This window comes from Hyla sarda, chromosome 9 (genome assembly GCF_029499605.1).
Source record: "Hyla sarda isolate aHylSar1 chromosome 9, aHylSar1.hap1, whole genome shotgun sequence".
Taxonomy (NCBI): domain Eukaryota; kingdom Metazoa; phylum Chordata; class Amphibia; order Anura; family Hylidae; genus Hyla; species Hyla sarda.
In genome coordinates, this window is record NC_079197.1 from 182367116 (window position 1) to 182385346 (window position 18231).

Below are 18231 nucleotides of genomic sequence, written 5' to 3' on the forward strand. Positions count from 1 at the left end.
ACTTCCTCCTTATGTAATCTCCTTACTACTGGGGTGACACACTGTAACAAACCTCCTCATGTAATCTCCTTACTACTGGGGTGACACACTGTAACAAACCTCCTCCTCATGTAATCTTCTTACTACTTGGTTGGTGGGGTTTAGCTTGATGGGTGGGTGCTGAGGTCGGAGTGGTGCCCCTATAAAGTGTGCGCTCTAGGTGGCTGCCTATTTTGCCTATAGGCAGAGCCGGCCCTGGGACTGGTAAAACATTGCAAGCAGAAAGAAAAAAATAAAATCTTCTTTAGAGAATGTTTACACGGCGGAATTCTGCCATATCACTCAAATTCCGCTCTGCAGAGCTTGCAGCCGAATTTTTGAGCAATTATGGCCGAATTTCGGCAGAATTTTTGTGTTCTCAAAACACAGGATCCTGCTAAAATGAAAAGGCGCATTGACTTCAATGGGATTCTGCTGCCGAATTCCGCAAAGTCTTAAAATTTTGTGGAATTCAGAATTGCCGCCGCAGAATTCCGCTGTGTGTTTGGGACCGCGGAATCCCATTGAAGTCAATGCGAAGTACATTTCAAAGGAATTTCCGACGGAAAATTGCACAGAAATTTTGCCATGTGACCATAGCCTTGGAAATTTAAAGGGGTTATCCAGGAAAAACTTTTTTATATATATATAATCAACTGGATCCAGAAAGTTAAACAGATCTGTAAATTTCTTCTATTAAAAAAATCTTAATCCTTTCAGTACGTATGAGCTGCTGAAGTTGAGTTGTTCTTTTCTGTCTAAGTCCTCTCTGATGACACCTGTCTCGGGAACTGTCCAGAGTAGAAGCAAATCCCCATAGCAAACCTCATCTACTCTGTGCAGTTCCCGGGACAAGCAGAGGTGTCAGCAGAGAGCACTGTTGCCAGACAGAAAAGAACAACTCAACTTCAGCAGCTGATAATTATTGGAAGGATTAAGATTTTTTAATAGAAGTAATTTACAAATCTGTTTAACTTTCTGGATCCAGTTGATATGAAAAAAAAGAAAAGTTTTTTCCTGGAATACCCCTTTAAGAGTTTGTTCTTTGAAAGATCTGCTGCATGTCCGTGTCCAAAATCTGTCGTGGTCATGTGGCCAAAGGCAGAAAGGTCGTCCTGACCGGTTATATGGATTTAGGCCTTTGATACATTGTATCAAGTTGTGCCCAGTTACAGATTAGAATATATCCATTTTGGGTTTCTGCCCGACTCCCTATGTGCACGGCGGCCCAAACCAGACATATGCTTTCCTGGCTGCCAGGCTATCCTCTTGTGGTTTTGCAAAAAAAAAAAAAAACATGCTGCCATGGTGATGGCGATGGTTGGGGCTACATTTTGGGAACAGCCCAGACCTGTAATTAATGTTTGTCAATGAGTAAATATTTCCATTCACTGTCAGCAAGCGGAGATTGTGTGAACGTCTCATTATACAGCGATCAAGCTCTGTTTGCAGTAATTCCCTCGCCTTTTACCCCCTTTTGCGCCGGACGCAGCGGCGCCATTCCAGCCGTTAACCTTTTAATAAGGTTGATACATTGGAACGCTTTCATTATTGCTGTTTTCCTAAGTTGCCGGATATAAAGTTGTATCCGTAAAGGAAATGTCAGCTGCTTTATATCTCTTATTAGCGGATTATCACCGATACCCAGAGAATTACAGCCGCGGAACATGACATTTTACTATTTCTTGAATTGTAAAGAGGTCGCAATGTGTTTGGAAATCATTCCGGGGGGGGGGGGGGGGCCTTAGATTCCGATTACAGATGACGCCGTCGCTGCTTGGAGTCACTTCTTTTATAGTTCTGTTCATCCTGAGCTTCCTGGTTCATGAACAGAATGCCAAGACTACAGTTCTATAGAGAGACTAGCTGGGACAGTGTTTCCCAGCCAGGGTGCCTCCAGCTGTTGCAAAACTACAACACCCAGCATGCCCGGACAGCCGTTGGCTGTCCGGGCATGCTGGGAGTTGTAGTTTTGAGCAGAGTGATAGAAAAAAACATAATAAAAAAAGACAATTTCTTCTAAAAGCAGTGCCACCCCTGTCTTCAGGTTGTGTTTGGTATTACAATTTGCCTCAATTTGTTCAACCAAACACAACCTGAGGACAGGGGTGGTGCTGTTTTAAGAAGAAATCGGCTCCATTTTTCTTGTTCTGCTTAATCCCTTTAAAACTCCTGGGCCCCAGTGCAAAATTGTAACTGGGCCCCCACCATTTTGGGCCCCTCAGACACTAGGACCCAGGTACCACTGCAATCACTGCACCCCATATAGTTATACACCCCTTAAGTCCCTGTCACAGTGGATGGAACAAAGAATTCACATCATATAAATGTGACCTGCAGTCCTATGTAACACCACAGATAACACAGTGATAACTCTCTGAGTACAGATAATGTATAGGGGTGACCTGCAGTCCTATGTAACACCACAGATAACACAGTGATAACTCTCTGAGTACAGATAATGTATAGATGTGACCTGCAGTCCTATGTAACACCACAGATAACACAGTGATAACTCTCTGAGTACAGATAATGTAGATGTGACCTGCAGTCCTATGTAACACCACAGATAACAGTGATAACTCTCTGAGTACAGATAATGTATAGATGTGACCTGCAGTCCTATGTAACACTACAGATAACACAGTGATAACTCTCTGAGTACAGATAATGTATAGATGTGACCTGCAGTCCTATGTAACACCACAGATAACAGTGATAACTCTCTGAGTACAGATAATGTATAGATGTGACCTGCAGTCCTATGTAACACCACAGATAACAGTGATAACTCTCTGAGTACAGATAATGTATAGATGTGACCTGCAGTCCTATGTAACACCACAGATAACACAGTGATAACTCTCTGAGTACAGATAATGTATAGATGTGACCTGCAGTCCTATGTAACACCACAGATAACACAGTGATGACTCTCTAAGTACAGATAATGTAGTAGATGAGACCTGCAGTCCTATGTAACACTACAGATAACACAGTGATCACTCTCTGAGTAGAGATAATGTAGTAGATGTGACCTGCAGTCCTATGTAACACCACAGATAACACAGTGATAACTCTCTGAGTACAGATAATGTATAGATGTGACCTGCAGTCCTATGTAACACCACAGATAACACAGTGATAACTCTCTGAGTACAGATAATGTATAGATGTGACCTGCAGTCCTATGTAACACCACAGATAACACAGTGATAACTCTCTGAGTACAGATAATGTATAGATGTGACCTGCAGTCCTATGTAACACCACAGATAACACAGTGATGACTCTCTGAGTACAGATAATGTAGTAGATGTGACCTGCAGTCCTATGTAACACCACAGATAACACAGTGATAACTCTCTGAGTACAGATAATGTATAGATGTGACCTGCAGTCCTATGTAACACCACAGATAACACAGTGATAACTCTCTGAGTACAGATAATGTATAGATGTGACCTGCAGTCCTATGTAACACCACAGATAACACAGTGATGACTCTGAGTACAGATAATGTAGTAGATGTGACCTGCAGTCCTATGTAACACTACAGATAACACAGTGATCACTCTCTGAGTGCAGATAATATAGTAGATGTGACCTGCAGTCCTATGTAACACCACAGATAACACAGTGATAACTCTCTGAGTACAGATAATGTAAAGATGTGACCTGCAGTCCTATGTAACATCACAGATAACACAGTGATAACTCTCTGAATACAGATAATGTATTGATGTGACCTGCAGTCCTATGTAACACTACAGATAACACAGTGATCACTCTCTGAGTGCAGATAATATAGTAGATGTGACCTGCAGTCCTATGTAACACCACAGATAACACAGTGATAACTCTCTGAGTACAGATAATGTAGTAGATGTGACCTGCAGTCCTATGTAACACCACAGATAACACAGTGATAACTCTCTGAGTACAGATAATGTAGATGTGACCTGCAGTCCTATGTAACACCACAGATAACAGTGATAACTCTCTGAGTACAGATAATGTATAGATGTGACCTGCAGTCCTATGTAACGCCACAGATAACACAGTGATAACTCTCTGAGTACAGATAATGTAGTAGATGTCACCTGCAGTCCTATGTAACACCACAGATAACACAGTGATAGCTCTCTGAGTACAGATAATGTAGTGGATGTGACCTGCAGTCCTATGTAACACCACATATAACACAGTGATAACTCTCTGAGTACATATAATGTAGTAGATGTCACCTGCAGTCCTATGTAACACCACAGATAACACAGTGATAACTCTCTGAGTACAGATAATGTAGTAGATGTGACCTGCAGTCCTATGTAACACCACAGATAACAGTGATAACTCTCTGAGTACAGATAATGTATAGATGTGACCTGCAGTCCTATGTAACACCACAGATAACGCAGTGATAACTCTCTGAGTACAGATAATGTATAGATGTGACCTGCAGTCCTATGTAGCACCACAGATAACACAGTGATAACTCTCTGAGTACAGATAATGTAGTAGACGTCACCTGCAGTCCTATGTAACACGACAGATAACACAGTGATAATTCTCTGAGTACAGATAATGTATAGATGTGACCTGCAGTCCTATGTAACACCACAGATAACACAGTGATAACTCTCTGAGTACAGACAATGTAGTAGATGTGACCTGCAGTCCTATGTAACACCACAGATAACACAGTGATAACTCTCTGAGTACAGATAATGTAGTAGATGTGACCTGCAGTCCTATGTAACACCACAGATAACAGTGATAACTCTCTGAGTACAGATAATGTATAGATGTGACCTGCAGTCCTATGTAACACCACAGATAACACAGTGATACCTCTCTGAGTACAGATAATGTAGTAGATGTGACCTGCAGTCCTATGTAACACCACAGATAACACAGTGATAACTCTCTGAGTACAGATAATGTAGTAGATGTGACCTGCAGTCCTATGTAACACCACAGATAACAGTGATAACTCTCTGAGTACAGATAATGTATAGATGTGACCTGCAGTCCTATGTAACACCACAGATAACACAGTGATACCTCTCTGAGTACAGATAATGTAGTAGATGTGACCTGCAGTCCTATGTAACACCACAGATTACACAGTGATAACTCTCTGAGTACAGATAATGTAGTAGATGTCACCTGCAGTCCTATGTAACACCACAGATAACACAGTGATAACTCTCCGAGTACAGATAATGTACAGTATATTGGAGGACTACAGTACCCAGAAAGATGATCAGAATTAGGGTTATTTAGTTTAGAATAAAGAAGGCTTAGGGGCGACCTAATAACTATGTATAAATATATCAGGGGACAGTACAGAGATCTCTCCCATGATCTATTTATACCCAGGACTGTATCTATAACAAGGGGGCATCCTCTACGTCTAGGGGAAAGAAGGTTTCTTCACCAGCACAGACGGGGGTTCTTTACTGTAAGAGCAGTGAGACTGTGGAATTCTCTCCCGGAGGAGGTGTCATGGTGAACTCTGTAAAATAATTCAAAAGGGTCTGGATGTATTTTTGTAGAATAATAACATTACAGGTTATGGATATTAGATTTATAGGGACAGAACGTTGATCCAGGGATTTATTCTGATGATATTTGGAGTCGGGAAGGAATTTTTTCCCTAGTACCGGGCAATTAGCATCAGCCTCATAAAGTTTTTTTTTTTTTTCCTTTTTCTGGATCAACACAGTGGGGACACAATACGGTTATAGGTTGAACTTGATGGACTCTGGTCTTGTTTTCAATCATAAGAACTATGGGGGAGATTTATCAAAACCTGTGCAGAGGAAACGTTGCCCAGTTGTCATTTTGCAGGGGCCTTGTTAAAAATTAAGGAAGCGATCTGATTGGTTGCTATGGGCAACTGGGCAATTTTTCCTCTGGACGGGTTCGGTAGCCAGCAGAGGGACCCCCGCGATCAGACATGTCTAGGGGGCGGAGTACCCCTTTGAATCATTTAGAATGATAGAAGCATAGACTGGATGGTGAGATGTTGCTGGATAACTTGAGTAGTTTTGTTTTACCTAAATCCTTTTTGGAGTTGTTCTTAACCTCTTCTATGTCTTTCCTAGGTCCAGGGTTAGAAGAACCATTCTGGAGATGGACTTGCTATCTGCATCGTACGTCTTGGCAGTTCTGATATCCTGTATCGTCTATGAGTCTGGTGCTCAGGAAAAGAATTACATTATAAGAGAAGAACAGGGTGAAAACGTCTCCATCGGGAACTTGTTGAGGGACCTAAATCTGACGTTGGACCCTGACAGAGCCCTCTCCACCCCGCTTCATTTTAAACTGGTCTACAAGACTGGAGATGTCCCTCTGGTGCGGGTGGAAGAGAACACGGGGGAGATCTTCACCACCTCCAATCGGATAGACCGGGAAAAGCTTTGTGCTGGAATCTTCTCGGAGAACAAATGCTTTTATGAAGTGGAGGTGGCCGTTCTTCCAGACGAGATCTTTAGGTTGGTCAAGATCCGCTTCCTTATCGAAGACATCAATGACAACGCTCCTCTCTTCCCATCTACAGTCATCAATATTTCCATTCCGGAAAACACAGCCGTCAATTCTAGATATACTGTACCATCTGCCAACGATCCAGATGTGGGCAAGAATGGAATCCAAAACTATGACCTCCTCAAGGTGGGTTCTTATATCGAGCCGGGTCTGGGGTATTAGTCCAAAATCTTACTTCTTGTTCTGTAATTACTTGTTAATAACCTGATAAGGTCATTGTCCTGAAAATGTGAGTCCTAAGGTGACTATATGTGACTGACCAACCCTCCGATTACCTTATGTGTATGGTGGTCTCCCAATGTAACCACAACAGAAGAAGCTGAGGACCTCTCATATCTATCTATCTCATATCTATCTATCTCATATCTATCTATCTATCTATCTATCTCATATCTATCTATCTATCTATCTCATATCTATCTATCATCTATCTATCTCTTATCTATCTATCTCATATCTATCTATCTATCTATCTCATATCTATCTATCTCATATCTATCTATCTATCTATCTCATATCTATCTATCTATCTATCTATCTATCTCATATCTATCTATCATCTATCTATCTCATATCTATCTCATATCTATCTATCTCATATCTATCTCATATCTATCTATCTATCTATCTATCTATCTATCTCATATCTATCTATCTATCTATCTATCTATCTATCTCATATCTATCTATCTATCTCATATCTATCTATCTATCTCATATCTATCTATCTCATATCTATCTATCTATCTCATATCTATCTATCTATCTATCTCATATTTATCTATCTATCTCATATCTATCTATCTCATATATATCTCATATCTATATATCTTTTTATCTCATATCTATCTATCTCATATCTGTCTATCTATCTCATATCTATCTATTATCTATCTATCTATCTATCTATCTATCTCATATCTATCTATCTATCTATCTCATATCTATCTATCTATCTATCTATCTCATATCTATCTATCTATCAATCTATCTCATATCTATCTATCTCATATCTATCTATCTATCTATCTATCTCATATCTATCTATCTATCTCATATTTATCTATCTATCTATCTCATATCTATCTATCTCATATATATCTATCTCATATCTATATATCTTTTTATCTCATATTTATCTATCTCATATCTGTCTATCTATCTCATATCTATCTATTATCTATCTATCTATCTATCTATCTATCTCATATCTATCTATCTATCTCATATCTATCTATCTATCTATCTCATATCTATCTATCATCTATCTATCTCTTATCTATCTATCTCATATCTATCTATCTATCTATCTCATATCTATCTATCTATCTCATATCTATCTATCTATCTCATATCTATCTATCTATCTCATATCTATCTATCTATCTATCTATCTCATATCTATCTATCTCATATCTATCTATCTATCTCATATCTATCTATCTATCTATCTCATATTTATCTATCTATCTAATATCTATCTATCTCATATATATCTCATATCTATATATCTTTTTATCTCATATCTATCTATCTCATATCTGTCTATCTATCTCATATCTATCTATTATCTATCTATCTATCTATCTATCTATCTATCTCATATCTATCTATCTCATATCTATCTATCTATCTATCTATCTATCTATCTCATATCTATCTATCTATCCATCTATCTCATATCTATCTATCTCATATCTATCTATCTATCTATCTCATATCTATCTATCTATCTCATATTTATCTATCTATCTATCTCATATCTATCTATCTCATATATATCTATCTCATATCTATATATCTTTTTATCTCATATCTATCTATCTCATATCTGTCTATCTATCTCATATCTATCTATTATCTATCTATCTATCTATCTATCTATCTCATATCTATCTATCTATCTATCTATCTATCTCATATCTATCATCTATCTATCTATCTGTCTATCTATCTATCTATCTCATATCTATCTATCTCATATCTATCTATCTATCTATCTATCTATCTATCTCATATCTATCTATCTCATATATCTTTCTCTCTATATTTCCATTCTTATGTGAAACAGATTTTGTTAAACTTTTAAAGATCTGTTTCCATTTTTTTCAGTTTACTACCTTATATTTTAAAATAATGAACAAGTATTTGCAGTTTTTATTCTGGTCACTAGGGCTGATATTAAGCTGAGGGTTTCTGTTCTGTACAGATCACTTCCCAGCAGTCTCCTCCTTATCATCACAGACAGGCTTCATGGCAGGTGACATCAGTGTAAAGAAAAGACAAAAGATGATGCCAGCCAGAAGTTTTGCAACAGCCTGAAGCACCCCGGTTGGGAAACACCAATGTGCGCAATCCTGTAGCCATGGTTCCCTAGAGGTTTCCTCCGCCAGACGTTTTTTTCCTCCCACAACAGCTGGAGGCACCCTGGATGGAAAGAAAAAACCTAGTATACAAACTTACAGTCAGTAACTAGAAGCGTTAGGTTTAATCCAGAGATGATGACCTAGATGAGAACTGGGCACTACAGAGTCCTCGGCAGCTGGTCCCCGTACAATACAGCGGCACGAGTCACTGACCGCGCATAATAACCATGTTTGTGTCTCACTCATGCCCAGAGAATACGAGATGGCGGCTTCTGACCAAGAACCGGGAAAGACAAGGCCAAAAAATAGAAGTCGGCTCTGATATATACCGACTGCAAGAGGAAGGAAAGGTTACACGATCTTATGTGCACTACAAGCACCAGCAGAGCAAGACACAGGGGAGATTACACAACATCACATGTAAACTGTACAGAGTCTATAGCAGTGTTTCCCAACCAGGGTGCCTCCAGCTGTTGCAAAACAACAACATCTACATCTATCTCATATCTATCTATCTATCTATCTATCTATCTCATATCTATCCATCTCATATCTATCTCATATCTATCTATCTCATATCTATCTATCTCATATCTATCTATCTATCTATCTATCTATCTATCTATCTATTTCATATCTATCTATCTCATATCTATCTATCTATCTATCTATCTCATATCTATCTATCTCATATCTATCTATCTATCTATCTATCTATCTATCTCATATCTATCTATCTATATATCTATCTATCTCATATCTATCTATCTATCTATCTATCTCATATCTATCTATCTATCTCATATCTATCTATCTCATATCTATCTATCTCATATCTATCTATCTATCTATCTCATATCTATCTATCTATATATCTATCTATCTCATATCTATCTATCTATCTATCTATCTCATATCTATCTATCTATCTATCTCATATCTATCCATCTCATATCTATCTATCTCATATCTATCTACCTATCTATCTATCTATCTCTCTATCTCATATCTATCTATCTATCTATCTATCTATCTCATATCTATCTATCTATCTCATATCTATCTATCTATCTATCTATCTCATATCTATCTATCTATTTCATATCTATCCATCTCTCTATCTCATACCTATCTATCTCATATCTATCTATCTATCTCATATCTATCTATCTTTCTAGCTTCTGACCAAGGGCCGGGAAAGACAAGGCCAAAAAAAGCAGTCAGCTCTGATATATACCGACTGCACGAGGAAGCAAAGGTTACATGATCCTATGTGCACTACAAACACCAGCAATGAACTGTAGAGAGTCTCTATAGCAGTGTTTCCCAACCAGGGTGCCTCCAGCTGTAGCAAAACTAAAACTCCCAGCATGCCCGGACAGCAAAAGATCAGTGTTTCCTAACAAGTGCGCCTCCAGCTGTTGCTAAACTATTCCCAGCATAACCGGAAAGTTGATGGCTGTCTGGACATGCTGGAGTTGTAGTTTTGCAACAGCTGGAGGCACCCTGGTTGGGGAACACTGCTCTATAGACTCTGAGGGGTATTGTTAATAAATTGTCAGAAGATTATTGATAACACGTTCTTCCTACTGGTCGATTTATAATAATACTTATTTTTTTGTTATTTATTTATTTATTTAGTAAAAACATTAATTATTTTAGCTGAAAAGCGGAACATCTTTCTGTTTTTCCATTTCCTTTTGTCTTCATTCGCTCGCAGCAGAGATGTTTGCTTTGTGTTTGCTGACAATACCTGACCTATATAGCTGCCAATAACCGCGCTCTCATTAGTCGCTGTTCGCACCGGGTTGTGCACAGGTATTATACATTATTTATTATTTCCCAGCTACACTATTTCTTCCATCATTTCCTGTGTTCTGCCTCGTAATGATGAATGACCAAAGGCGAAGAATTAGTATGAGATGAATACAGGGAACAGGAATAGATCTCTGTCACCCATGAGATACTAAAAGCCTCTTCTAAAAAAATAAAATAAATGTTACAAAATAGCTTTGTGTAGATCTCTATTGTACCACAGAGCTGTACTCACTATTCTGCTGGTGAGGTCACTGTGTATATACATTACATTACTTATCCTGTACTGATCCTGAGTGATATCCTGTATTATACTCCAGAGCTGTACTCACTATTCTGCTGGTGAGGTCACAGTGTACATACATTACATTACTTATCCTGTACTGATCCTGAGTTATATCATGTATTATACTCCAGAGCTGTACTCACTATTCTGCTGGTGAGATCACTGTGTACATACATTACATTACTTATCCTGTACTGATCCTGAGTTATATCCTGTATTATACTCCAGGGCTGTACTCACTATTCTGCTGGTGAGGTCACTGTGTACATACATTACATTACTTATCCTGTACTGATCCTGAGTTATATCCTGTATTATACTCCAGAGCTGTACTCACTATTCTGCTGGTGAGGTCACTGTGTACATACATTACATTACTTATCCTGTACTGATCCTGAGTTATATCCTTTATTATACTCCAGAGCTGTACTCACTATTCTGCTGGTGAGGTCACTGTGTACATACATTACATTACTTATCCTGTACTGATCCTGAGTTATATCCTGTATTATACTCCAGAGCTGTACTCCCTATTCTGCTGGTGACGTCACTGTGTACATACATTACATTACTTATCCTGTACTGATCCTGAGTTATATCCTGTATTATACCCCAGAGCTGTACTCACTATTCTGCTGGTGGGGTCACTGTGTACATACATTACATTACTTATCCTGTACTGATCCTGAGTTATATCCTGTATTATACTCCACAGCTGTACTCACTATTCTGCTGGTGGAGCCTTCTAGAATTTGCACATAACTACATGCTCTGATGTTCACTGTCTTTCAGCTGCACTAATGTAAATTCCATTCCCTACAGTCTAACATTTATATTGTGCACAAATGTAAAAAGAGTCCAGTCTAATTATGCTAATAAAAGGGGAGGGGCTCAGACATCCTCTTGGTAATTTGCATAAATGTAGGTGTCATAATTACAGCATAATAGTCGGTTTGAGATCTCAGTGATATAATATCCAAGTCTATGTCCTAATAAATCGGTAATGATGGGGGGTGGTGCAGAGCATCGCAGCTGCAGATATTCTCCGCCTTCTGCTCAATGTTCTGTTACTTTAGGCCCTTAAAATCCAGGAAAATGAGTAAAATAATCCTGACTTGAGAAATATTACAGGCTAATACTCGGCTTGTGCGCTGCGCTCCGGCCTTTTATGTGACCATTACATTGGGAGGAGGATTTCTATGGACGGATTAAGTTTAAATGTGCTGAAAGGAAAGTTATTTAACATGAACAGAAACTGCAATCATCTGCGGCATTTACTGGAGCGGGAACGGGCAGCAAATCTCCAGGACCCGTCCATGTACCGGGAGTCCAGGAAATAGAGCTGTAGATTAGTGTCAGGAAGGAAACATATAACCCAGCAATGTGCAACCCATATATCCTATTATAATATTCATTTACCGTATATGAATATGATATTGATTGTGCTTAATGTTAAACGGATATTATATTTTATTACTGAGGAAATGTTAACACATATAGGTAGCCAGTAATTACCCTATAACAAAAAAAGGACTATGTTCAATCAATAGCCACTAAAATAACACCATATGTACAATAATACTGCCCCTATATACAAGAATATAACTACTATAATACTGCTCCTATATACAAGAATATAACTACTATAATACTGCTCCTATATACAAGAATATAACTACTGTAATACTGCTCCTATATACAAGAATATAACTACTATAATACTGCTCCTATATACAAGAATATAACTACTATAATACTGCTCCTATATACAAGAATATAACTACTATAATACTGCTCCTATATACAAGAATATAACTACTATAATACTGCTCCTATATACAAGATTATAATTACTATAATACTGCTCCTATATACAAGAATATAACTACTATAATACTGCCCCTATATACAAGAATATAACTACTATAATACTGCTCCTATATACAAGAATATAACTACTATAATACTGCTCCTATATACAAGAATATAACTACTATAATACTGCTCCTATATACAAGAATATAACTACTATAATACTGCTCTCATATACAAGAATATAACTACTATAATACCGCTCCTATATACAAGAATATAACTACTATAATACCGCTCCTATATACAAGAATATAACTACTATAATACTGCTCCTATATACAAGAATATAGCTTCTATAATACTGCTATTATATACAAGCATATAACTAATATAATATTGCTCCTATATACAAGAATATAACTACTATAATACTGCTCCTATATTCAAGAATACAACTACTATAATACTGCTCCTATATACAAGAATATAACTACTATAATACTGCTCCTATATACAAGAATATAACTACAATAATACTGTCTCCTATATACAAGAATATAACTACTATAATACTGCTCCTATATACAAGAATATAACTACTATAATACTACTCCTATATACAAAAATATAACTACTATAATACTGCTCCTATGTACAAGAATATAACTACTATAATACTGCCTCCTATATACAAGAATGTAACTACTATAATACTGGTCCTATATACAAGAATATAACTACAATAATACTGCTCCTATATACAAGAATATAACTACTATAATACTGCTCCTATATACAAGAATATAACTACTAGAATACTGCTCCTATATACAAGAATATAACTACTATAATACTGCTTCTACATACAAGAATATAACTACTATAATACTGCTCCTATATACAAGAATATAACTACTATAATACTGCTCCTATATACAAGAATATAACTACTATAATACTGCTCCTATATACAAGAATATAACTACTATAATACTGCTCCTATATACAAGAATATAACTACTATAATACTGCTCCTATATACAAGAATATAACTACTATAATACTGCTCTCATATACAAGAATATAACTACTATAATACCGCTCCTATATACAAGAATATAACTACTATAATACCGCTCCTATATACAAGAATATAACTACTATAATACTGCTCCTATATACAAGAATATAGCTTCTATAATACTGCTATTATATACAAGCATATAACTAATATAATATTGCTCCTATATACAAGAATATAACTACTATAATACTGCTCCTATATTCAAGAATACAACTACTATAATACTGCTCCTATATACAAGAATATAACTACTATAATACTGCTCCTATATACAAGAATATAACTACAATAATACTGTCTCCTATATACAAGAATATAACTACTATAATACTGCTCCTATATACAAGAATATAACTACTATAATACTACTCCTATATACAAAAATATAACTACTATAATACTGCTCCTATGTACAAGAATATAACTACTATAATACTGCCTCCTATATACAAGAATGTAACTACTATAATACTGGTCCTATATACAAGAATATAACTACAATAATACTGCTCCTATATACAAGAATATAACTACTATAATACTGCTCCTATATACAAGAATATAACTACTAGAATACTGCTCCTATATACAAGAATATAACTACTATAATACTGCTTCTACATACAAGAATATAACTACTATAATACTGCTCCTATATACAAGAATATAACTACTATAATACTGCTCCTATATACAAGAATATAACTACTATAATACTGCTCCTATATACAAGAATATAACTACTATAATACTGCTCCTATATACAAGAATATAACTACTATAATACTGCTCCTATATACAAGAATATAACTACTATAATACTTCCTCCTATATACAAGAATATAACTACAACAATACTGAGTAGGAGATTTTATATATCTGTGTAGCTGTCATGTGTTTTGTGCCCCTGTGTAGGTAGCGGTACGTTGCAGAGTCACATTGGTCATCCACGTTCCATACATTCAGAGCTGGAGACTTTTGTGTTTAGTTTCTGTTCTCTTGCGCTTCCAGGAGAGGAAAGGTCTGATTTTAACCCCTGTGCTACCTCTCACCGGGATTAACAATGTGTTCTAAATATCTGACAAGTGTACTGGCAGCTGCCGCAGAGAGCTTGGCGTGTATACAAGGAAACAATCCTCACCAGGCAGGCGAGCAAAACCGGTGACTTAATGCAGCCCGATGTGTATGCAGCGAGGGCACCGCGACTTCAACCTTCCGTTAAGCGCCGGAGTTAAAAAGCCTTAAAGCCTAGCATGAACAGCTGGAACGCCGTAAAGTTTAGTGATCACCATCATAAAAGTATAAATGTGGGAAATTAATGGTCCATTAGAAAATGTCTCAGTCAGATTGGTTGGAAAAGAAAATCCACCTTTACTCAGAGAACATCACATTCTGGCCGGTGGCTCCTCGCAACGTTAAGGTTAATTTTATTAGCTGTAATAATGAATATCTGCGGTGAGAAGGTTCTGCAAATGGCCGGTGCCCAGCTGGCTGCTGGGCGCTCGATCTCTGTTATACAAGAGGATTCAGTCCTTCAGGAACGCGTGGGAACTGAGTTCCTGCACTTTTCCCAAAGTAGTAATGCCGTTCCCATGTATAGGGGTCCTGCAACCCTAGTTGAAATCTTGGGTGAGTGCCCAACCTTTTTTTTTTCCAGGACTTGACCCCTTGCCATATGGTTAAATAACGTCCCAAGTTTGGTGCTGCTAAGAAACTCCAGAGATGTCTTCACGTAACACCCAATAGCAACAACGTGTTTCGAGGTCAGTCCCTCTTCTTCAGGTTTCAGGCAGACTGATGAAGACAATTTTACTCTCACAACGTGTTATTGCTGTTTAATATTATTTTTCCTTTAAAAAAAAACTTTCTTGAAGACAACTCTGGAGTTCCTTGGAGCATTGTGGCAGCCCCAACGGGTTTAGCACCTGGATCCTGGACCGCTTACCACGTGTCTGGTGGCCTTTTACCTACAAACATTATTTGGACCCCCTATATGGATGATATGCGTACAAAGAAAATTAGAAATATAGAATCTTCAGCTCACCTCCTCCGTTGCGTGCCCTGCCCCTCACCTGGCCGACCCATAGAAAATGGTAAGGAGATTAAGTCCTATTAAAACTATTTTGTAATGGAGACAACACACTAACGTGCTACACGCCATCAGCATGAATGGACGCGTTTCGAGCGCATGCGCTCGAAACGCGTCCATTCAAGCTGATGTCGTGTAGCACAGTGGTGTTTTGTCTCCATCGCCAAATTGCATTAAAAGAATTTTAATAAACTTCAACTTTTTAACAGTGCCGGATCGGAACTTAATATCATAACCGTTTGATACAAACAAAATACCTGGTGATAGTCCTAATATATTGGGGAACAGCATTAATTTATTTATTTAGATTTATGAATTATATTTTGTTATTAATTCTTGTATTTATCATTCATATCTATATTCTGCTGTCACAGGCTAATGTCTAATTGTATTATAATTTCTGTTACTTTTGAGTCTATCTTGATATCACAGGGAGACCGAGAGGATTTGTGTTGGTTTTTGTGTTTGTTCTACAAGCTCCTTATTTTTTTCCCCTTTCACTTAATAAGCTCAAAAATACAAAGAAAAAGCATAGAAAACAGAAATCATCAAAGCTGCCTCACATTGCTGGAAACCGCAGAGTGTCCTGAGATGTTAGGATGTCAGGCAAGTACTGATGAAAAGAAAAACAGCAAGGTTTCTGGGAAAAGTGGAGTTCAGAAATATCTATGAAGAAAAGTTGAGGTTTAAAGGGGAATTCTGCCTTTAATTAAGATTGGATGTCAGAAAATGGCAAATATGAAGCTCCAGGAGCTAAATTCCCAGGATGTGCAGGTCATGGCCCTTTTGTAAATCGTCTATACTGCGTCACCGCTGCTCAGGCCTATGGAGATAGTCAGGGAACAGCCTCCTTGTAGGGGGGGGGGTCCCACTACATAGACCCCTGTAACAATGTTCTTTTCTATCTCTGTAAGGTTGAATCCCATATAAAGTGAACCTGTTATCTAGATACAAATATGTCAGTTATATTGATTTTTTTTTTTTACATTTTGAGTGAAAGGTTATTTTCTGGGAAGAAAACAAGTTCCATCAAATCAGGTTTTTTGGTAGAAAGCAGCAACTAAATTGATAAAGCACCAAGAAGAAAATAGAGGACACATGAAACTGAGGAAATAGTTTTTTAATTTAATTAATATTTCATTTGTTATACTTTTTTGTATATATTGTTTTTATCATTTGTGTTGCAATTGGAATTTTTAAGTTGTCTGTATTATATACACAAAAACAATATCCAGTACACATACTTTGCACACTCTTATCGGGCCACTGGGTTCCCCTTTACCTAACTGAACTCTATGTGATCATGCCGCACAGGGATACTATCCACCGAACTCTACATGACTATTTCAGATGATCTGGTTCCTCTCTACTATTCTCTGTATGACCCTAGGACATCATTGTATTTTGCTCCACCAGATGACTACATCAGATCATTGGGTTCCTCTCCATCATATACTGCATGGCTATAGAGATCAGCGATAACTTGACTAGGCTGCCAGGAACCTCAGGTGACAGCTTATCATCCTTAGGAACAAAGCTATTATGTTAAAATCCAACTGCCCAATCCTTCTGTCCCCTGGAATCCACCACTGTCAGGAGTATCCCATACACCTTAAGAGTCTGTTCACACGTACAGTATTCTGCACAGATTTGATGCGTACATATCATGAGCAGGATTTGAAGCTTTATTCAGTCATTTAGTTTACATTGAAATCTGAAGCAGAAAATCCTGCGCATCAAATCTGCACATCAAATCTGCACAGAATACTGTAAGTGTGAATAGACCCTAAATGGTCATCTGGTAAAATTAGTGGGTTCAGATTACTCTCTACTATACTCTTCTCTACTAGATTGCTGGTTTACACTCCACTGTGTACTTCATAACTATTTGAGATCATTGGGTGATTGTCCACTATGACTATATAAGATCCCTGGGTTATTGTCCACCATGTACTTCATAACTCTATGAGATCATTGGATGATTGTCGACCATGTACTTCATAATTCTATGAGATCATTGGATGATTGTCCACCATGTACTTCATGACAATATGAGATCATTGGATGATTGTCCACCATGTACTTCATAACTCTATGAGATCATTGGGTTATTGTCCACCATGTACTTCATGACTATATAAGATCCCTGGGTTATTGTCCACCATGTACTTCATAACTCTATGAGATCATTGGATGATTGTCC

General features: G+C 37.5%; 1 protein-coding gene across 5 annotated transcripts in view; it reads left to right on the forward strand.

The window, feature by feature from the left end:
* The window catches only part of PCDH11X (protocadherin 11 X-linked), a 1464252-nt gene that overhangs the window by 163896 nt on the left and 1282125 nt on the right, over positions 1-18231 (forward strand). For all 5 annotated transcript variants that reach the window (XM_056538960.1, XM_056538962.1, XM_056538963.1 and 2 more), the window contains exon 2: positions 6132-6699. In XM_056538960.1, the coding sequence (XP_056394935.1) occupies positions 6160-6699 (540 nt within the window). In that variant the 5' untranslated portion in view covers positions 6132-6159. The remainder of the gene's footprint in view (positions 1-6131; positions 6700-18231) is intronic.